This window comes from Hyla sarda, chromosome 5 (genome assembly GCF_029499605.1).
Source record: "Hyla sarda isolate aHylSar1 chromosome 5, aHylSar1.hap1, whole genome shotgun sequence".
Lineage (NCBI taxonomy): Eukaryota > Metazoa > Chordata > Amphibia > Anura > Hylidae > Hyla > Hyla sarda.
In genome coordinates, this window is record NC_079193.1 from 237,980,428 (window position 1) to 238,003,608 (window position 23,181).

At 40.0% G+C, this 23,181-nt stretch overlaps 1 protein-coding gene across 7 annotated transcripts in view; it reads right to left on the reverse strand.

Moving 5' to 3' along the window:
- Nucleotides 1–7,145: 7,145 nt before the first annotated feature.
- Nucleotides 7,146–23,181, reverse strand: part of NFATC1 (nuclear factor of activated T cells 1) — a 233,155-nt gene continuing 217,119 nt past the window's right edge. For all 7 annotated transcript variants that reach the window (XM_056521384.1, XM_056521378.1, XM_056521386.1 and 4 more), the window contains one exon: nt 7,146–8,934. In XM_056521384.1, the coding sequence (XP_056377359.1) occupies nt 8,885–8,934 (50 nt within the window). In that variant the 3' untranslated portion in view covers nt 7,146–8,884. The remainder of the gene's footprint in view (nt 8,935–23,181) is intronic.

Consider the following 23,181-nt stretch of genomic DNA (forward strand, 5'->3'; position numbering starts at 1 on the left):
TTTTTGTCTGCACTTTCCAAAAGGCCATTCATAGCCGCTTCTTGTTTTGTTTTGTGACTCATCCATATTACTGTATGACTGTAATGTTTTGTTATTCGGAGGCAATGACATCATGTCTTAGTGGAGTCTTGCATCAGGATGTGTCCAGTATCTGACAGGAAATATTCCACAGTCTGTTTAAAAGGAACCTGTGATAAAATAAGAACAAAAAGAAAAAAAATCACAACAAAATATGCCGAATCTCAAAGAACAATCATTTTGTCATAAAAAATTATGTAGTTTTGCGCATACGTTTGCACATCACAGATACATTTTTTAAGTAAACATGAGTGATCAGATTTAACATGTCTGGTATTTTTAATAAGTTAAAACTTATGGATCACAGAATAGCACAATTATTAATCTTATTTAATATTTATCTTTTTTATTTATTTTTAATAAACTAAAAATAAAATAAGCATTACTCATGAGCCCAATCCCCCCCGCTGCTGTTCCATGATTCACCAGGTCCCCGCTGACCACTACTTCAACAGGCAGGAATACTTACTCAGCCAATCAATGGCTACAAGGATGACCTGCCTCAGAAATTGATTGAGACATTTCCTTATGTCAAAACAGGGATGGGAAGTGCAGGGATTTAGACCCAATAAAAAAACAATAAAGGAGTACTCCCCTGGAAAACATTAGTTTTTTTTTTTTTTTAAATCAACTGGTGCCAGAAAGATAAACAGATTTGTAAATGACTTCTATTTAAAAATCTTAATCCTTCCAGTACTTATCAGATGCTATATTCTCCATAGGTAGTTCTTTTCTTTTTGAATTTACTTTCTGTCTGACCACAGTGCTCTCTCTGCTGACACCTCTGTCCAATTTAGGAACCGTCCGGATCAGGATAGGTTTGATATGGAGATTTGCTCCTACTCTGGACAGTTCCTAAAATGGATAGAGGTGTCATCAGAGAGCACTGTAATCAGAAAGAAAGGAAATTCAAAAAGAAAAAGAACTTCCTCAGGAACATGCAGCAGCTGGTAAGTACTGGAAGGGTTAAGATTTTTAAATATAAGTAATTTACAAATCTGTTTAACTTTCTGGCACCAGTTGATTTAAAAAAAAATGTTTTTCAGTGGAGTACCCCTTTAAATACGTCTAAAAAAAACAGACCCTTACAGTTGCTTCTATAGTTGGGGTATGCAAACTGAACAGCAAAATGGTAAGTTCTTTCCATTGGAAATTTTTTTTCAAATCAACTAGTGTCAGATAGTTAAATATATTTGTAAGTTATTTCTATTTAAAAATCTTAACCCTTCCTGTACTTACCAGTTGCTGTATACTACAGAGAAAGTTGTGTAGCTCTTTCCAGTCTTACCACAGTGCTCTATGCCACCTCCTCTGCCTGTGTCAGCAACTGTCCAGAGCAGGATAGTTATGTTATGGGGATATGCTTCTAATCTGGACAGTTCCTGACATGGACAAAGGTATCAGCAGAGAGCACTGTGATCAGACTGGAAAGAACTATACAACTTCTGTAGTATACAGCAGCTAATAAGTACAGGAAGGATTAAGATTTTTAAATAGAAGTAATTAAAAAATCTGTTTAACTTCTGGTACCAGTTGATTTAAAAATATTTGTTTTCCACAAGAATACCCCTTTAACCAATCAGAAGATTTTAGTTTATATGAGGCTTGACAATGCGTTGTATATGCTAAAATTTTTATCCTCACCATCCCCAGGAACATTTTTGGCCCCAGGGATGTTGAAGATATGAAGTTATAAAGTCTCCCCCCGGCCACCCCGTAAGCAGTCCCTTGGGCGGGGACTTGAAAGGGTACTCCGTCCCTAGACATCTTATCACCTATCCAAAGGATAGGGGATAAGATGTCTGGTCGTGAGGGTCCCACCGCTGGGACCCCCCCGCAATCTCCCTGCAGCACCCAGCATTCGTTTAGAATGCTGGCTGCGGCACCGGAGACTTGTGACGTCATGGCCGCCCCATTATGATGTCACGGTGATGCCCCCTCAAAGCAAGTCTATGGGAGGGGGCATGGTGGCCTTCTTGCCACCTCCCATAAACTTTTAGTGAGAGGGCGTGGCCGTGACATCACAAGGAGGCGCGGCCATGACGTCATGGTAGATTGCTAGTCATCAGGCATGGAGCAAAGTTTGCTCTGTGCGCTAGATGAATGCGGTGCCACAGGAAAGATTGTGGGGGGTCCCAGTGGCAGGACCCCCCCCCCCCCCCGATCAGACAACTTATCCTCTATGCTTTGGATAGGGGATATGATGTTTGAAGGTGGAGTACCCCTCTAAACTTACCGGGTCCCGTTGCTCCGTCCGTGGTCCCGCCCCCCCCATCTTGACTGATAGTTCACATCACCGCTCTGCTCCTTCTGCTTAGAGAACCTGTCCTACAGTACACAGACCACCTATTGAATGGAAAAGTCTTTGTTGAATGTTTAATTTTCAATGTAGGGCTATGTGGACCCTCATCAAGGAAATGGAGGATCTTAAAAGAGAGCTGTGTTGATCCCATGTGAGGTCGTGTTCTGCTTTCAGTATGATTATGGTGTAAGAGCAGGCTTGTACCTGCAAGGCAAATCTCCATAATGTGAAGACCCTTGTAGAGAGCAAATGGAAGACACATATTGGCCCAGATTTACCAATCTGTTGGAGACAATAATGTGTCAGATTTTTGTCTCCGACAGATAACAACCAATCACAGCTCAGCTTTTTCAAAGTAATCTGCGATTGGTTACTGTCTGTCTGGGACAAAAATCAGACACATTTTTGTCTTTAACAGATGATAAATCTGGGCCAATATTTGAGTGAAACCAAGCTGGTTATTTATTTGCCAATATGTCTGCACCCTGCACTATTTCAGCTCATACAAAGCCTTATTAAAAAAATTTCTTTATGAGCTGAAACATTGCACACATACAGTTTTGGTCAATAAATAAGCATCTCTCTCTTTCTTTTTTATCTATCTATCTTTCTATCATCTATCCTCTAATCTATATTTTATATCTTAATCACATATTGATACAATTATTAGTAGAGGCCACTTAACATAAGTCGTGCAATGGAGGATAAAATTATTTACTAGAATATAGTCAGTTACACAAAAACACTATTTTCCACTATCCCTAAAGTAGTTGAAGTAAAGGAAGGTCCGTCGGCCAATATAAGCAAGCCTTTTGGAGAGCTATGTGAACAGCCACATTAACGAAAGCTCCCTTCAGTTCTTCCTGAAGAATTCTGCTGCCTGCCATGTACATTTGGTATGTGTGTGGTCAGGCCTCACCCAGAATATTTGATAGAAACATAAGCAAGAACTGTGCAGTAGCCAGAAGGCGTTTATCACTGAGTAGAGTCAGGCATGAGGAGTGGTAAGATTTCATTTAAAAGCAGAAAACTTTCTTTAACCAGATAAAAATAAAAGGTAATTTATTCTTTGTGCGCTTTCTCCATATTGTCAGCCAGTTAAAGCCCGGCATTAACCCTTTAGACGCCGCGATCAAAGTTGATTGCGGCATCTAAAATGAAAGTAAAACATCCTGGCAGCTCAGTGGAGCTGATCGGGACAAAATCTCAATGTCCCGATCAGCTTACCGGATGACGGGAGGGTCCTCACCTGCCTCTCCATTGTCTGATCGGCGATCTACTGCTCCATGCTCCTGCACAGCAGGCTAGAGCAGCAGATTGCTGGTTACACTGATCAGTGCTTTGCAATCAGAAGCCCCTATGGGGGCTAAAATAGAGCTAAAAAAATATTAAATAAAAGTTCTTTAACCCCTTCCCTTTAAATCACCACCCTTTTCCCATATTTTAAATAAAATAATGTAATAAAGAATAAAAATAATCATATGTGGTACTGCCGCGTGCGTAAATTTCCGAACTATTAAAATATTAGGTTAGCTAAACCACACGGTCGATGGCGTACATGTAAAAAAATACCAAAGTCCAAAATTGTGCATTTTTGGTCACTTCTTATACCATAAAAATTTTAATAAAAAGCGATCAAAAAGTCCCATAAAAAAAATTGAACCAATAAAAACTACAGATGACGGCACAAAAAATTTGCCCTCATACCGCCCCGTACACGGAAAAAAAGAAACGTTATAGGGGTCATAAAATGCCAATTTTAAACTAATTTTGATACATGTAGTTTATAATTTCTTTTAAGTGTTAAAATAAAATAAAAACTATATAAATTGGGTATCCTTGTAGCCATATGGACCTACAGAATAAAGATAAGGTGTGATTTTTACCAAATATTGCACTGTGTAGAAACGGGAGTCCCCAAAAAATACAAAATGGCGTTTTTTTAAATTTCATCCCACAAATAATTTTTTTTTTTTTCGCACGGTATATTATAAAATAAGTGATGTCATTGCAAAGAACAAGTGGTGACGCAAATAACAAGCCCCTATATGGGTCTGTAGGTGCAAAATTGGGAAAAGAGGAAAAAGCAAAAAGGTAAAAACTAAAATTTGCTGAGTCTTTAAGGTGAAAATAGTCCCTAAGTGGTTAAATCAACTGGTGCCAAAAAGGTAAACAGATTTGTTAATTACTTCTATTAAAAAATCCCAATTGATCAGCTGCTGTATAATACACAGGCAGTTCTTTTCTTTTTGAATTTCCTTTCTGCCTGACCACAAGTGCTCTCTGCTGACACCTCTGTTCATGTCAGGAACAGTCCAGAGTAGGAGCAAATCCCCACAGCAAACTGCTCCTTGGGTGTTATCAAGAACGATGTTTCACACGTCAGTCTAAATCAATCGCCCACCAATGCAGGAGTTCGATGAATGAATCCAGGCACATTGGAGGAAATCTTCACTAGCAATACATGGATTTCTGATTTTGTAATGGAGATGATGCCTGCACCATTGGATACAGAGAATATTAGATAGAATTTGTGGGACAGAGTCCTGCTTTTAGAATCTATTGAGTATTGTGGGTTATCAATGTATGAAGTTGGGTGAAGAAACTGCAACAGCATGGACCTGTAGTTATGCAGTTAAGTACAATTTGCTCATCAAATATTTATCTTCTGGCCATTGAAAACTCTTACCATAAAACCTCCTCCATTTTCCAAAGGTGTCCACATATGGGAAAAACTTTGTTTGTACATGAGATCATTCCAATGTAATGTTGGCATAAATATGAACTTCTAGATCTACAACAAATATAAAGATAAGGCAACAGGAACTTCTTTAAGAATTGGTCACAGCAGGGACAGTTGTGGGCTTAAAAACAGGGTTATATACATTCCTAGAATAAAATAACATTAATGTATATGCAGAAACATAGCACCCCCCCTTTCATCCACCCATACTCCTTCCCTTCACCTTCTTGGTGGAACTTGATGGACATATGTCTTTTTTCAACCGTACTATGCAACATTTTCTCTATAATGCGAATTTAGCATATATGCTAAAAAAAAAGTGTGCCTCTTAGTGCAGATACACATGTCTAGGACTTACATTCAGAAGACTGTTTCGAAAAAGTTATGTAGATTTTTGGAAACGTGATCCAGATATTAACTCATATTTCATACTTGTAGTTAGGAAAAAAAAACTGTTCCCTAGAATTGGGCTGTAGCCATCTGCCTCATAAGGTTTTTTTTTTAGGGTTGTAGGTTTAACTTGATGGACTGAAATACTAAAACTTAACCTTTATTAATGAACCTTTAAATAAGGTTTAGTTAAAATGATAAATATTTGCCTACAAGTCACTAGCTCCAGACCTCACTTTAACAATACCTAGACAATAAAGGACCACCCCTCACAGGAACCTACTTCTATCTATTCTCTGTTGCCATGGGTGCTAAGAATAACTGTCTAACTAATAAAAACTATTCTATTTGGTGAGGATTTGTCACATTGTGGCCAAAATTCAAGCAGTCACACATTGTCCCTATGATCAACTTGGCAAACTTAGGCAAGATACAAGCAAATACACAAAATCAATATAAAATATAGTAGCAGATACTAGCAATCCCAGACCTAAGCCAGGTCTGGGATTGCTAAATAATGAAGCAGACAAATAATTGTGCTGCTGAAGATTGTTCTAAAAAAAAAAACTTATGTTGTGCGACTCATTGCATATGTAAACTGCCAAACAACAGGGTAGACAATATACCAAATAGAACAGGAGAACAAACAAGGAAATGTGTTACTAATCATGTCTAGGTGATAATGGGTCTCAACATGTTTCACCTGCCTGAGATTATCAGGGGACCAATGAGGAATGATGGATGAAGCTGAGCCCACAGTGGGCAGAGTTAAAGGAAAACTGTCAGCTTGCTCACCCCGCAATAATCAGCAGTACTGGCTGGTAGTGCGGGGGACGCTGATAAGTTTGATAAATATTGTGCCCTGGACCTCCCATATATGCTAATGAAGTGCTAACCGACACAGGCGGGGTAACTAGCACTCTGACGTCAGCGCCTGCAGCACCGCCCGGCTCATCAATATTCCTCCCCTCCCTCCGCATATTGATGAGCTGGGAGGTGCTGCGGCCGGTGGCCCCTGATGTCAGAATGCCAGTTACCCCACCTGTGCCAGTTAGCACTTCATTAGGATATACGGAAAAACAAAGATTTCCGCTGGGTGGATCCGGGCACAGTAGGCATCAAACTGATCAGCGTACCACTGGTTACTGCAGGGGGAGCAGGCTGAATGTTTTCCTTTAATAATCCATGGATGTCACAGTGACTGTGATCTCATTTCTAAATAAGTTTTGCTTTGTTTTGTTTTAAAATAAATAGATTTCCATTGAAACTCATTTTTGGTTTATTCATGGATTGGTATAATTATTGTCACATCTGTTGCCACAATGAATGTTATCCTAAACCTGATAATAATGCACATGGGCAGTATAGGTCTGGGCTTGATTCTGACCAAAGACAATACCTGTATAGGGTTTGTATGTTCTTCCTGTGTTTGGTTTTCCTCTTACTCTAAAAACATACAAATTGGTTCTTTGGCTCCCCAACAAATTGCACCTTGGTTGTGTGTGTGTGTAAGGTAAATTAAATTGTGTGCCCTCTGGGGACCAGGATTTATGTAAATAATGACAAAATACAGGAACATTAGATGTAGTAAAGCAAAGAAAGTAAGAAAGCAAGGCAATACTGGCTCCATAATATTGCTTTATTGTTACCATTCAGGCATAGCCAGTATACGTAGACTCTGAGCACTGAAACGTCTACTTGGTCATCTATTATACATATATCATGCAAATCTTATAGTGCTATATAATGGGTAAACATCTTTGATTACACATAAAAAGGTAAAAGATAGCTATTACAATGATGAAAAGCCTGGTTTGTACAGAAAAGCCATATTATCCATTCAATTTATCACAGTCAAGTGCAAATATTAAATATGGCTTTTACATTTTCTTTCAAAAAGTAAGACATAATACACAGCATTATATTTATTCAAGCCGGATACCTTTAATCAGCTTGTAATTCAGGCATTTTTCCAGAAGAGGGCATTGATTACTAAGGCACAACATTAGTTACATTGTATTCTCAATTAGACCATGCTAGAGTTTGGTTACACGTCGTAAAAATGTATCACTAGTATTTAGCTGCTACTTGTACAATAGATAATGAACAGGATCATACTACATATCTTTACTATACTCCAAATGATATTAACACATATGGACACAGCTCACATAGCACTGCATTGTCAGCCATTTTTGGTAACATTCCCGGCATACAGCCTGAGGCAATTTGTGGCTGTCCAGCTGTTTTAATTACAACTTCAAGCATGCCGTGCCACCTGGCATTCTGGGAATTGTAGTTTAACAACAGCTGCACGGGCACATGTCAAACCACCCCTACTGTAGAAGAATCATAGATATAAGGCTTTTGTGAAACCAAACAAATATTTACAATCTTATAGTTACCTATGTACAAATTACACTTGGTTGCTTTTACTCTATTGAAACGTTTCCTATTTTATCTAAAGTGCTTGCTTTCAGGATTGAGCAACGCGATGCATACAATATACTGCACTTGGCTGTGATCATGAGGAACACCGAATACACTGCATGGTGTCAATATACGTCAGGCAACATTGTAGCTTAATAGAACTGCCTTCGTTATTGTTTTTCTTTTACTAGGTAAAGAATGATGAGCATTGCTTAATTTGTATGTAACCCAATATGCCTTAAAATTGAGCTAGTTATGTCAATGGCAGGAACAGATGTTTGATACTATGAAGCATCATCTAGGGATTAATTCATGTTTTAACATGCATGTATGTTTATTAGATTTGTATGTGCTTTTATCTTTTGTGTGCTTTGCTTCCAAATTAAGAACAAAACATTCTTTTAATAAAATGGATTTCTTTATATGGATTAAATAGAGTATAAAGAGTCAGATTGGTGGTTTTTGAGGCGCAGAGTTTAAGGCGAGTTTGCTGGATCTTCTGTACGTACATCCAATCTTTGTCTTTATTTCTTCTTGACAATACAGTCTGCTTCCACCCATATCAGCAAGCTGAACGATTGCTTCAAAGTCCATTGCACCGAAAATACTTCTTTTGGTAGCAAACAGAAAGCTTTTTGATTCATCCTAATGCCACAAATACAAACATTTAAGGCACTGCAGGCATCCAGTGGTGCCAAAAGAATCAGTTACGGTCCCTGGCCCTCAGCTTTGTCAAGTATTTCAGTTAGATATCCTACAAATACATAGAATGTTTGTTTAAATGTTTTTATTCTTGAGATGATAATTCTGCTGAAGACTGAACGCTTCTGCATTATCGGAGATAGAATCTCCATAATATGAAGAATGGTCCATTCCAGTCTTCACTTGATAAGCAGATAGGGGACAGAAGTCTCTGTCCAGTAAGTCCAGGATTGTCATAGCTATGTGTGGACGTTGTTGCTGGACAAGTCATTCCTTATGATCTCATTTACTGCAAAAATAAAAACAAAGAAAAAACATTAAATCTAGACAGTAAAATAACTGAGCAAGAAATCTACAGTCATATAGTGCAGAGGTCCCCAATCCAGTCCTCAAGGCCCACCAACAGCCCAGGATTTGAATGTTTTATTCCAATCGAGTAACTGAAAACATCCAGAATGTCGGGGGGCCTTGAGGACTAGGTTGGGGATTACTGCTATAGTATATACTTATGAATAATACCCAGGGCCAGATTTAGGTATAATCAGAGGAGACTCTCTCTAAAGAGAGTCCATTAGGTAACAATAACTGACCTGAAATTACTAATGCTTAGGTAAAACCAACCCTAACCATAAATTTAATAATTATTGCATCATCATAGAAAATAACAGTGATATTTAAAATAATGCTTTATGGTACTATGAATAACAGAAACATTAATAAAAAACAGTAAGACATATTTCTGGTAAATCGACATGCTGTTACACACAAAGACTGTCTTGAAATCATGTGGATCATGTTCAAAGAGGAGAGAATAACAATGGTTAAAAGACATTAAAATAAAACTTCCAAGTTGATCAACAGAATATTTATACAACATGCACGTGTATTGTAATGTATTGTACTGTATGCTACAGATACTGTATATGGGTTCATTCACCATGCCTTCTGAGGAACAGATACCTCAGCAAAATGTCAAAAAGTAATGGCAATGTATCCTTCCAAGGGCAGGCATTGGCCCCATTGTATTCAGTAAGCAACATTGTTCATGCTAATTTCGGGGCAGGAGTAGACACGTTGGGGCAGATTATCTAATATGTTTGCATTAAGACTTCATAGTAAATTTTATACATTTTTTACTCACATTTATTTCATGTTTAAGAAGTTTCTGCAGCTAAAGTGACAAAGTGAAAGAGAAAGGGGTGGGGCTTTAATGTTTCAAAATTTTTTGAGCAGAATATTGGAATAAAAAGTTGCCAAGTCTAAAGATGCACCAAATTTAACAAACAGCATGAACCAATGTGAAATATTTTGAGCATCCCTTAACTGTCTAGTCTAAGGTATGCTGTATAAGATCAACACATCTGTTTCATTACTGTAGACATTTGATGCTGGTGAAAAATGAATATCGTAGACCAAATGCATCAATACAAAAGACATAAAAGGCAATTGACCAGCCCTATATTATAGCCACAGTAAACTATTTCACTAAGATCAAGAAAATTCTATGTACGTGTCAACAGGAGTATGGGCCCTATTACACAGAGCAATTATCATGTGAACAGGCCGACATTGCCCTGTGTAATAGGGCCAACAATAGGCCAATGAACGAGCAAACACTCGTCAGCTGATCATTAAAAAAATCATTATCTGTGAGCTGCACCTCTCTCCATGTAAAGGGAATTACAAGAAAGGACCATACGAACAATCCATTGACGGTTCATGCAGCTCTCCCCACACAATTACTATGAAGTTTAATAGACTATTTAAATGAGCGCCTATCAACAAGATCAGGACTTATTAACATAGCGGCCCGAGCCATCTGATTCGGCCTTTAGAATAGTCTGATTTTCATAAACTAACAAAGGGACATTACCTATTACTAAATCCTGGTAACTGTTCCTCTTTCAACTCCTCCTACTTCAATCATATCCACCTGCACATTCATCCTTCACAGAGACTGAATAATTTATTCAATTCTCAATAGAATATTTATTTTCCCACCCCCTTTAAAACAAACCCCCCTAGATCTTTAGAAAAAAGAATAAACTTGAGGTATGTTTCGGCCATTTTGTGAACTAACACTTTCAAACATGACCCCCAATATGTTTCCCTACTAGGAAACAACTAAAGATTTCCAAACAATGTGGCAGAAAGGCCTGGGAGCTGAGCACAGCTGGGAGCAGCTTGACTTCCGAGTATAGACATCAGTTTTCAGCTATTACGTCTCATCTCCTTTCTATTTTCCACTATTATTTCTTTAGCTATGTGTTATGGAGAGGGACATGACAATAAAGAAGAAACAATTTTTCTACAAAAACATGACCAGATTGTTAGATGGTACTTCTTGTGTCGTTGTCGTCTTGTCCTGTACACTGTCAGGCTATACAGTTCCCACACTCATCATTTCATGTCAATTTATCAGCCTGTGTTTTTTGGCAGACGGACAGGAAATGACTGAACCTGGCAAAGGCCATCTAAAGCAAGCTGTACAACATCCCTCCTGTTTCCATCCCTCCCCAACCCACCCACTCAATACCACCTCTGCCACCACAAGCACCTGATTACCACAGAGATATGCTAAATGTCAACAGATACAAACACCCCAAGTTTTCTACTTGGACACAAGTAAATGTCTCTATTGAAAAAGCAATAAAAGGGTCACCATAGGACTCTTTTTACTTAAGAGATAATCTTTTATAATTACTAGTGTATGTAAGGATATGGCCTTACCAACTTCATGAGAAGACCTATGAGCAGTAAATAAAGTTTTTTACACATAGGTAACCTCATAGATAACCTCATACACAGGTAACCTCAGCAAAAGGTCACCATCAAAATGTTATTAGGTCTACTGAATATAAAGAATGGTGATCATATGATGTTTTAGGTTTAATAAGATTCACATAAGTGTAGGAAGAAGCAGGTTCTACAACTTATATACGTCACCTATGCAGCTATCATTTGCCTGTGGATCACGGATTCACCCTAGTGAATGTCATATTGTTCTATGTTTTATTCTATATCTACGTATTGACACACCTGCTTTCTCTTTTTGATCTGTCAGTTACCTAAAATAAACCAATTAACAGAGAAACAACATCTGCTTAAATCAGAAAGAGGAAGAAATAAGTATTTCAGTATGGGTTTCCCCAACACAACCCACCAGAACACCTGAAAGCTGCCTCAAAGGGAATACCCTGGTGGGCGTCAGTGGAACAGCTATCCATATGTTTGTGGCAAGTACAGCTGCATCACACAAGCCTCACATTTTGTACAGTGACCTACAGCCTACTTAAGAGTCTAGACAACAGCACTTGTATGAGGAAAGATGAATATTAACATGTAGGTAAAGTTTGTTAAAAAAGTAGGATGTACACATGATTTAACCAAAAAAGGTAATAATTGGCATTGCTACACGGTAATACAAATACAAAGTTAAAGACATAGCCTAAGAGAGCAAATGACAGCCACATAGCAAACAACCCTGATGTCAGCTGACGTGCGGCGCAGGATAATAAAGAAAGAGCAGACCTGGCAAGAACCTACCTGAACCCTGTCAGCTGTCACTCTGGTCTGAAGAAGTTTAGAGGAGAAAATACCCTGGCCAGCCCTGCCCTGGGATGCTAACTGCATTGGTAAGCTTCTATGCTTCAATGTTCCTCCGGTCGCAGCTAAATAGTAGCACATTTTTAATACATACTATTAAGAAAACTGCTTAATTTTTCATTTAGGAAAAAAAATAACAACAAAAAAAATTGTTATAAAGCAGATTGATATATAGTTAGTTGTAAAAGTTTTAGGATAATCTGATAATCCTTTAGCAGGACCGCCCACTTGACTACTTAGCCTAGAATAAGCAGTTATTTACATTAATAATTAACAAGTTAGCCTTTAACTTGTCCCACAAAACAATGCATTATTCTGGTCAGCTCCTCCTTCTCTTTAACATGATGCCTGCAGATTGGGCTGCATTTTCAATGTAAAAGGTTCTTTAAAAAGGCACTGTCATTGTGAAAAACTTTTTTATATTTTGTAGCACTACTAATAAGATTACTTTTTTAAATATACATTTATTTAAAAAAATTAAAATTTTACCAAAAAAATCAAAAATGAAAATAGCCGCCCCTAGGGGTCATCTATCTTTATGCAGACAGACTACTCTGTATTTTGCAGCATACTGGATACCGGCCATAATGCATGTTGATTTCCAGTATAGGAGATCACCATTGCACCACTACAGCCTTCATCTGTTCCTAAACTACAATCCCATGATGGGAGTTGTAGTTTTATAACAGCTGGGGGAACAATCTTTGTAAAACTCTGTTTTAGAGCTGTGTATTCTCCAGCTCCTGTAAAACTACAGACAAGATAGGTGTGGGCATGCTGGGAGTGGTAGTTTTGCAACAGCTAAAGGCAACACTGCTCTAACACAGTGCTTTATAAACACTGCAGCTCCAGCTCTTGCAAAACTACAACTCCCAGCATGCTTGAACAGCCAAAGCTTTCTCTGACTCCTGGATGACAAAGAAGCTAATCAGACATTCAGGAGTCTGTGAAAGCCAAATGACACACATAGTGACAGCTGTGCTGATTAACATCCATCTTTACTAGGAACAGATAGAAAATGTATGCATAAAAACTACTAAGTTATTTGCACACTGCCAGGCTTCTCCCGGACAATGAGCAGTTGAGTCATCACAGTGAGGGAGAGAGGGTGACACGCCCCCTCCATAAGGCATGAACAAAAAGCAAGTGAGAAACATATGAATGCTATCTGTTAGGGATATATAGGTCCTATACACATAAAAATGATATGTACATGATCAGGATTAGGTACCGAGTAACATATCACTTATTGCACTATGACAGGTATGCTTTAAACCTATTTTGCAGAGCAGATTTTAGCCATTTACTTTAACCCCTTCCCACAAATGGTCATATATGGATGTACATATTCGTCCATTTGTGGGAAAGGGTTAAGGTAAATGGCTAAAATCTGCTCTGCAAAATAAATGGACGTACACTGCGGGCTCCCACTGTATGACGCGAGCTCAGCAGGTGAGCGTGCATCATAACCGGTGAATCCCAGTTGCTATCAGCAACCTGTATCCACGGCTAATGCCGGGCATTGTCAATCGGGCTGATGTCCGGCATTAACCCTTTAGACGCCACGATCAAAATTGATTGTGGCGTCTAAAAGCCGTTAAGTCCGTTCCCGGAAAGCTCAGTGGGCTGATCGGGACTGCCTATGGGGACAAAAAAAAAGTGTAAAAAAAATAAATTAAAAAAAGTCAATAAATATCCTTCCCTAATAAAAGTTTAAATCACCCCCCTTTTCCCATGTATCAAATAAAGAAATGTAAAAAAATAAATAAAAGCTAAACATGTGTGGTATTGCCACGTGCGTAAATGTCCGAACTATTAAAATATAATGTTAATTAAACTACACGGTCAAAGGTGCAAGCGTAAAAAAAAATCCAAAGGCCAGAAATGCATATTTTTGGTCACTTCATATACTAGAAAAAATTTATAAAACGCGATCATAAGGTGCCATCAAAATAAAAATGGTCCCAATAAAAACTTCAGATCCAGATCATTGCTCAAAAAGTGAGCCCTCATACACCCCTATATACAGAAAAATAAAAAAAAGTTATAGGGGTCAGAAGATGACAATTTTAAACATACAAATTTTGGTGCATGTAGTTCTATATTTTTTTTTTTTTAAGAAGTAAAATAAAATAAAAACCTATATAAATTAGGTATCCTTGTAACCATATGGACCTACAGAATGAAGATAAGGTTTCATTTGTACTGAAAAGTGCACTGTGTAGAATCGGAAGCCCCCAAAATTTACAAAATGAAGTTGTTTTTTTTTCAATTTTGCCCCACACATATTTCTGGTTTTGCTGATTTTGTGGTGACATGATTAATGGTATTACAAAGTAAAATTGGTGGCACTAAAACAAGCCCTCATATGGGTCTGTAGGTGGAAAATTTTAAAGGGGCTATCCAGGAAAAACTGGCTCCAGAAAGTTAAACAGATTTGTAAATTACTTCTATTAAAAAATCTTAATCCTTTCAGTACTAATGAGCTGCTGCAGTTGAGTTGTTGGCACCTGTTTGAACTTGTAATCAGTATAAAAGACACCTGTCCATAACATCAAACAGTCACACTCCAAACTCCACAATGGCCAAGACCAAAGAGCTGTCGAAGTACACCAGAAACAAAATTGTAGACCTGCACCAGGCTGGGAAGACTGAATCTGCAAAAGGCAAGCAGCTTGGTGCGAAGAAATCAACTGTGGGAGGAATTATTTGAAAATGGAAGACATACAAGACCACTGATAATCTCCCTCGATCTGGGGCTCCATGCAACATCTCACCCTGGGGTGTCAAAATGATCACGAGAACGGTGAGCAAAAATCCCAGAACCACACGGGGGGACCTAGCGAATGACCTGCAGAGAGCTGGGACCGAAGAAACAAAGGCTACCATCAGTAACACACTACGCCGCCAGGGATTCAAATCATGCAGTGTCCCCCTGCTTAAACCAGTACATGTCATCTGAAGTTTGCTAGAGAGCATTCGGATGATCCAAAAGAGGATTGAGAGAATGTCATATGGTCAGATGAAACCAAAGTAGAACTTTTTGGTAAAAACTAAACTCATTGTGTTTGGAGGAAAAAGAATGCTGAGTTGAATCCAAAGAACACCATACCTACTGTGAAGCATGGGGGTGGAAACATAATACTTTGGGGCTGTTTTTCTGCCAAGGGACCATGACGACTGATCCATGTAAAGGAAAGAATGAATGGGGTAATGTATTATGAGATTTTGAGTGAAAACCTCGTTCCATCAGCAAGGGCATTGAAGATGAAACGTGGCTGGGTCTTTCAGCATGACAATGATCCCAAACACACCGCCCGGGCAACGAAGGAGTGGTTTCAAAAGAAGCATTTCAAGGTCCTGAGGTGGCCTAGCCAGTCTCCAGATCTCAACCCCATAGAAAACCTTTGGAGACAGTTGAAAGTCTGTGTTGCTTAGCGACAGCCCCAAAACATCACTGCTCTGGGGAAGATCTGCATAGACGAATGGGCCAAAATAACTGCAACAGTGTGTGAAACCTTGTGAAGACTTATAGAAAACGTTGACCTCTGTCATTGCCAACAAAGGGTATATAACAAAGTCTTGAGATGAACTTTTGTTATTGACCAAACACTTATTTTCCACCATAATTTGCAAAAACAAATGTTCTCATTATGTCTCTCATAGTTGAGGTATACCTATGATGAAAATTACAGGCCTCTCTCATATTTTTAAGTGGGAGAACTTGCACAATTGGTGGCTGACTAAATACTTTTTTGCTCCACTGTACATAATTCAAGTCACTTTCTGATTCACAATAAAAATGACACTATACGGGTAGGGTAACATGTGTTGTATGTATTTTGCAGCGTATTTCTTGAAGCTGATTTTGCTATCCATTGACTTCAATGGGTAGGAAAAAACAACAGCAAACACACAGAAAAATATGGCACATGTGATCCTATCCTGTGTGTGCAATGTATAGTAAATATTCTGGTCCTTTCCTTTTTTTATATGGAAACAACTAGTCACAGTTCTTAGGTTTCATGCATGTAAAATAGGTGCCAGATTATCATTCTCATTGATTGGTTTAACTGAAATCTTCTTATGTTAAGACTGAGACCAGGAAGTGCTGAGAAGCAGGACAGCGCACTGTCCAAATGGCAGCAGCAAGGTGATGGCAGGCAAGTAAGTACACTTTTCTTTTATTATTTAGTCCATCCTGGCTATATTAACCTCTTAAGAACCAAGGATGTATGAGTACTTCCTTGGTCCCGCTCCCGTGATATAACGCGGGGTCCCACGGTGACCCCGCATCATATCACGGCGGGCCCGGCGTCATAGTGAAGCCGGGACCCGCCGCTAATAGCGCGCGGCACTGATCGCGGTGCTGCATGCTATTAACCCTTTAGCCGCACGCTCAAAGCTGAGCCACGTGGCTAAAAGTGAAAGTAAAAAGTGCCGGTTAGCTCAGTGGGCTGTTCGGGATAACCGTGGTGAAATCACGGCATCCCGAACAGCTTACAGGACAGCCAGAAGGTCCCTACCTGCCTCCTCGCTGTCCGATCGCCGAATGACTACTCAGTGCCTGAGACCCAGGCATGAGCAGTCAAGCGGCAGAATCATCGATCACTGGTTTCCTATGAGAAACCATTGATCAATGTAAAATATCAGTGTGTGCAGTGTTATAGCCCCCTATGGGAGCTATAACACTGCAAAAAAAAAAGTGAAAAAAGTGAATAAAGATCATTTAACCCCTTCCCATAAAAAACACAGTGTAAATAAAAATAAAAATAAACATATATGGTATCGCCACGTGCGGAAATGTCCGAATTATAAAAATATATCGTTAATTAAACCGCATGGTCAATGGTGTACGCGCAAAAAAATTCCAAAGTCCAAAATAGTGCATTTTTGGTCACTTTTTATATCATGAAAAAATTTATAAAAAGCAATCAATAAGTCCTATCAATGCAAAAATGGTATCGTTAAAAACTTCAGATCACAGCGCAAAAAATGAGCCCTCATACCACCCCATACACGGAAAAATAAAAAAGTAATAGGGGTCAGAAGATGACAATTTTAAACGTATTAATTTTCATGCATGAAGTTATGATTTTTTCCAGAAGTACGACAAAATCAAACCTATATAAGTAGGGTATCATTTTAATTGTATGGACCTACAGAATAAAGATAAGGTGTCATTTTCACCAAAAAATGTACTACATAGAAACGGAAGCCCCCAAAAGTAACAAAACGGCATTTTTTCTTTCAATTTTGTCTCACAATGATTTTTTTTTCCATTTCACCGTAGATTTTTGGGCAAAATGACTGACGTCATTACAAAGTAGAATTGGTGGCGCAAAAAATAAGCAATCATATGGACTTTTAGGTGCAAAATTGAAAGAGTTATGATTTTTTTAAGGCAAGGAGCAAAAAACTAAAGTGCAAAAACGGAAACCCCCCCGGTCCTTAAGGGGTTAAAGGGGTATTCCATGAATTTCTTTTATTTGACTATGCTACAGGGGCATAATGTAGTTCATAATATAGTGTCTGTACCTGTGTGTGACGGTTTTCTCACAATTCTTCTGTGATTTTCGCCCCACTATTTATTTTTAACAGCATACAAAATGACTGTTGTCTCTGATTTTTCCCAGCTAGCAATGCGGCCAAGACCTGACTCTCTGGTCAGCTGATAACAGGGAGCCTGTCTGCTTTAATGGGTTGAGCGATCGCTTGGTGGGAGAGAGATCAACTGTAACTAATGCAACAGCTGTAGGTACCCTGATTGAAAACCACAGGTCTTTTGTTTCAAACAGCTAGCCACAGTGTTATGGTAATCTCACAACATAGCCATTGAGCCCCAAGACAAGTGCAAATCCTTCCTAAGAATGTCCATTACTGCCTGCCAGGTACGTACTAAAACCACCTTATGGTGGATAACCCCTTTAACACAAACAAATGAGTCACAGTAACTCCTTTAAAAAGACCTTTTTTATTATAAGGTTTATAATAACTGATAAAATGAAATGTACACAGTATATTCAGAATATATTAAAGGGGATTTCTTGGCTTTAACATAGTTCTTTTGTGTATTAAAATAAGAGAGCACTCCCATTACAACTAAAAAAAAAGACTTCCTCCCTCTCTACAGTGCTCAAAGAACCAAGCATGGCTGCATATAATCTCCTAGATTCAGAACCATAATGAATTTGCCAAAAAGTAAGTGCAATATATATTTTTTTCTCTTGTGGACCTGTAATGTAATGTGGACCTGGTGTGATGCTTAATTTCTACTCCGAAAGTAAATTAGGGACAGTTTCACACAAGTGTCATACAGCTGTATTCCTGAATCAGTATTATGGCCACAAGCCCCTGTCCAACAATAGGTCCAATGACATAAACTGACAACATTATAGTTTGAAGGATTGTCAATCAGCCATAATGTGCCTAATTTACTAGGAGTAGAGTTTAGTTCACATTGTGGGTTTTTGTTTCCGACAGGTATTTTTCTATGGTATTTACTATTGTATTTTGTATTTGGCGATTTTCCCTAGGTTTTGCGTTTTTTATGCATGTTCTGAGCTGTCAGGTTTTCCAGAGCTCAAATCCACCCCATTTTATGTTTGTAAGTTTGTAGAAAATGACGTTTTTTTTGGAGACACATCTCCTTTATCTGATGGCCACACCCCTTTGTAGGGTTTTCTGAGTAAAGTGGAGAGTTAATAGAGTTTTTAGGGGTTTTTAGTTGGAGATTCTGGTGCCCAACACAAGCGACACAAATAGCCTACACAATCTACTCGGAAAAGCCTTAGTAAATGAGGCCCGATATGCTGTTGTTATATGGATGTAGACCTACAGTGAGAAAACCTCTTTAAGTGCATGTCAAGCTGACAATATTTAGTATTCTATAATGAATGAAAAAGTAGCATTTCAATATGTAGATAAAGGTTACATGTTAATATATCATACATTTGTAACATTTCGATGTTGGCACTATAAGGCTGGGTTCACATATGTATGGCATCCGGAATCAAAATTGAAACACTGGATGATTGTGAACTGTCCCGTTCAAATAAATGGGATCAGTTCTAGCATTAATTTCCATATGCAGAATGCCTGATATATGTGAACCCAGCCTAACAGTGTTACCAGTATATAGACATCTTGTATAACATGACTACAGCAAAGAAAGAAAACATGTTGTGTTGCTTGTTAACCAATAGGATTTCAGCTTTTTTTTTTTTTTTTTTTTGTACAGGTTAAAAAACAAGCTGGATACTATGTGGGAGATTTATCAAAACCTGTCCAGATGAAAAGTTGCTGAGTTGCCCATAGCAACCAATCAGATCGCTTCTTTCATTTTTAACCTCCTGAGCGGTTATCCCAAGCGTGAGCGAGGTTAATTTTCCCTGCCAGGATCGGTAACCCCGAGTCACGCTCGGGGTAGAATTGCAGAGTTCCCGGCGGGGCTGCACGGTATATCGCAAAAGCAATGCGATATAGCGATACGGCCCCTGGGAAAACTTGCGATTATCTGCTCGGGTCGGCTCCCGTTGCGGGGGCCGGCCAGAGCAGGTAAAGAAAAATACTAAAAGTCAGTGTTTCCCTACCAGGGGGCCTCCAGCTGTTGCAAAACTACAACTCTCAGCATGTCCGAACAGCCAAAGGCTTTCTGGGCATGCTGGGAGAATTAGTTTCACAACAGCTGGAGGCACCCTGTTAGAAAAACACTGAGCTAAGTGTAAAAGGAAAAAGTAGTAAAATAAAAAAAACTTCTGCTTACCTAATCCCGGTCCCTGCATATGCCGTTCCCCTCCGTGCGCTCTGGTCCCTGCTCTCTTCACTATTCATCTTCTAGGACCTTTCCCTTTTCAGCCAATCACAGGTGTAAAGCCTGTGATTGGCTGAAGGGGAAAGGGCTTGTTCTGTAGCAAATACACTAGGTTTGAAATCTGCCCGGCAAACCTAGTGTATCCTGCTGCAGAACAAGGTGAGAAGGGGGAGAAAGAATGTGACGGGGGGGGGGGGGGGATGTGACGGGGGGGGGGGGGAATGTGACAGAAGGGGGGATGGGACAGGGGAGGAGGAGAATGTGACATGAAGGGGGGGATGTGACAAGGGGGGAAGAATGTGACAAGGGGGGGGGGATGTGACAGGGGGGAGGGGAATGTAACATGGAGGGGGGAGGATGTAACAGGGGGGAAGAATGTGACAAGGGGGGAAGAATGTGACAAGGGGGGAAGAATGTGACAAGGGGGGAAGAATGTGACAAGGGGGGAAGAATGTGACAAGGAGGGGGGAGAATGTGATAAGGGGGGGGGATGTGACAAGGGGGAGGAGAATGTGATAAGGGGGGGGGATGTGACAAGGGGGAGGAGAATGTGATAAGGGGGGGGGATGTGACAAGGGAGGGGGAATGTGACGGGGGAGATGAGAAATGGGCGGGGGGAGATGTGAAATTCAATGCAAAAAAATGTACTGCTTTTGGTACAAATTTCCAGACAGAATCATACCGCCAGCGAGGTTAAAAAGGCCTCTGAAAAATGAAATAAGTGATTTGATTGGTTCCTATGGGCAACTCAGCATCTTTTCTTCTGGACAGGTTTTCATAAATCTCCCCCTATTTACTTTTTGACGGCTGAGCACTACATTGTTTAGCTCTTTTTGACCATTCACTTGAATGTGATTTGGTCTGTTACAACACCATGTTACCAATTGTTTATTCAATTGTTTCTGAACAGTTACTGTGTTATTTTCCAGATAACTCATCCAGCAATCATAATCAAAAATATTTGTTTCCACTTTCATTTACAGCTTTTCCATTACCGAAAAACATGACCAGTAAAATAGCTGAGAACTTCAGGTAACCGGTGAAATTCACCACGTATTATACAGAATTGTAGGATGAAGTTGCTTGCTTGTATAAAACTATGAAAAGAGATAGTAAAACAGGATGTGGCAAGCTGTTAGACCACACATAAATGTACTCAGTTGAGCATGTTTTTTCTGCATCCCACGTCTTTCATTTCTTCAAGTTAGAAGATGGAAACTCAATGTTCAAGAACAGAAAATCACAGCAATATTATGTGAAGCTTGGTCATACCCTGATTTCTCTGACGGTGTTCTACAGTAGTTCACATTGAAAGTGGATATTAATAACAACAGATACACATGTGCACTTTTTATATTACTCATGTAAACTATTATTGCCACAGTCTCTTACCAAAAATACCAGGTGATATGGGAAGAAATGGTTTATTTAGAAATGTGCACATTGACATAAGAGAGGTCTGTCTTAAATAAAAAATAATATTTTTTTTTTTAAATAGTAAGCATTGTAACGTTATAATATACTAATGGGGGAATCTATGAAGACTGATATTTCACATACCGGTCTAAATTTAAAGTCCACAGGAATAAAATGCCCCAGACATATAAATACATTTATCAAAACCTGTGCAGAGGAAAAGTTGCCCATAGCAACCAATCAGATCGCTTCTTTTATTTTGCAGAGGCCTTGTTACAAATGAAAGAAGCAATCTGATTGGTTGCTATGGGCAACTGGGCAAATTTTCCTCTGCACAGGTTTTGATAAATCTCCCATATAGTCTTTACTGTCTCTATGAGCTGAAGTAGATTTCTGACATAAGTAATGTAAAATAGGCCCAATCTGCGAAGCCACACTTTTTTTTCTTTTAAATGGCATGTCATGTAAATTGTCACAAATATTAGAGCAAAACATGGCCTGCGCAAAAGTTTGCAACTTCTGTACATCATAAAACTGATGTTCAAAAATGAAATCAGATATCTCGTTTTGACTCAGGCTGGCAGAAGAATGAAAAAGGCTACCGTATTTATCGGGGTATACCACGCACCGGCCTATAACACGCACCCTCATTTTACCACGGATATTTGGGTAAAAAAATTTTTTTACTCAAATATCCATGGTAAAATGAGGGTGCGTGTGCACGCATGTATACCCCAATACACCCCCAGGAAAGGCAGGGGGAGAGAGGCCGTCGCTGCCGGCTTCTCTCCCCCTGCCTTTCCTGGGGTCTAGAGCCCTGCTGCCGGCCCTTCTCTCCCCCTGGCTATTGGCACCGCTGCCCGTTCTGTCCCCCTGACTATCGGCGCCGGCGCCCCATTGCCGGCGCCGACAGCCAGGGGGAGAGAAGGGGCAGCGGCACCCATTGCCGGCGCTGCTGCCCCGTTGCCTCCCCCCATCCCCGGTTGCATAATTACCTGTTGCCGGGGTCGGGTCCGCGCTGCTTCAAGCCTCCGGTGTGCATCCCCTAGGTCGTTGCTATGCACGGCGCACTGACGTCATGCGCCGCGCCGTGCAGCGCATAGCAACGACGCAGGGGACGCACACCGGAGGCCTGAAGCAGCGCGGACCTGACCCCGGCAACAGGTAAATATGCTACCGGGGATGGGGGAGGCAACGGGGCAGCAGCGCCGGCAATGGGTGCCACTGCCCCTTCTCTTCCCCTGGCTGTCGGCGCCGCTTCTCTCCCCCTGGCTATCGACGCCGGCAATGGGGCGTCGGCACCGATAGTCAGGGGGACAGAACGGGCAGCGGCGCCGATAGACAGGGGGAGAGAAGGGCCGGCAGCAGGGCTCTAGACCCCAGGAAAGGCAGGGGGAGAGAAGCGGGCAGCGACTGCCTCTCTCCCCCTGCCTTTCCTGGGGGTATATCGGCGTATAACACGCACATAGACTTTAGGCTAAAAAATTTTGCCTAAAAAGTGCGTGTTATACGCCGATAAATACGGTATATTCACCTACTTGCTACATCCATCCTGTTTTCATCTTGAGACAGGAAGTGCCAATACCTGCTTGGGACCACCATGGGATCGGGCACCATTGGGACAGATGGGGCATATAGGCATTTTTTGTTAATTTTTTGTGGCCAGACAACTCTTTTATACTTGAAAAACTGCCATTGCAG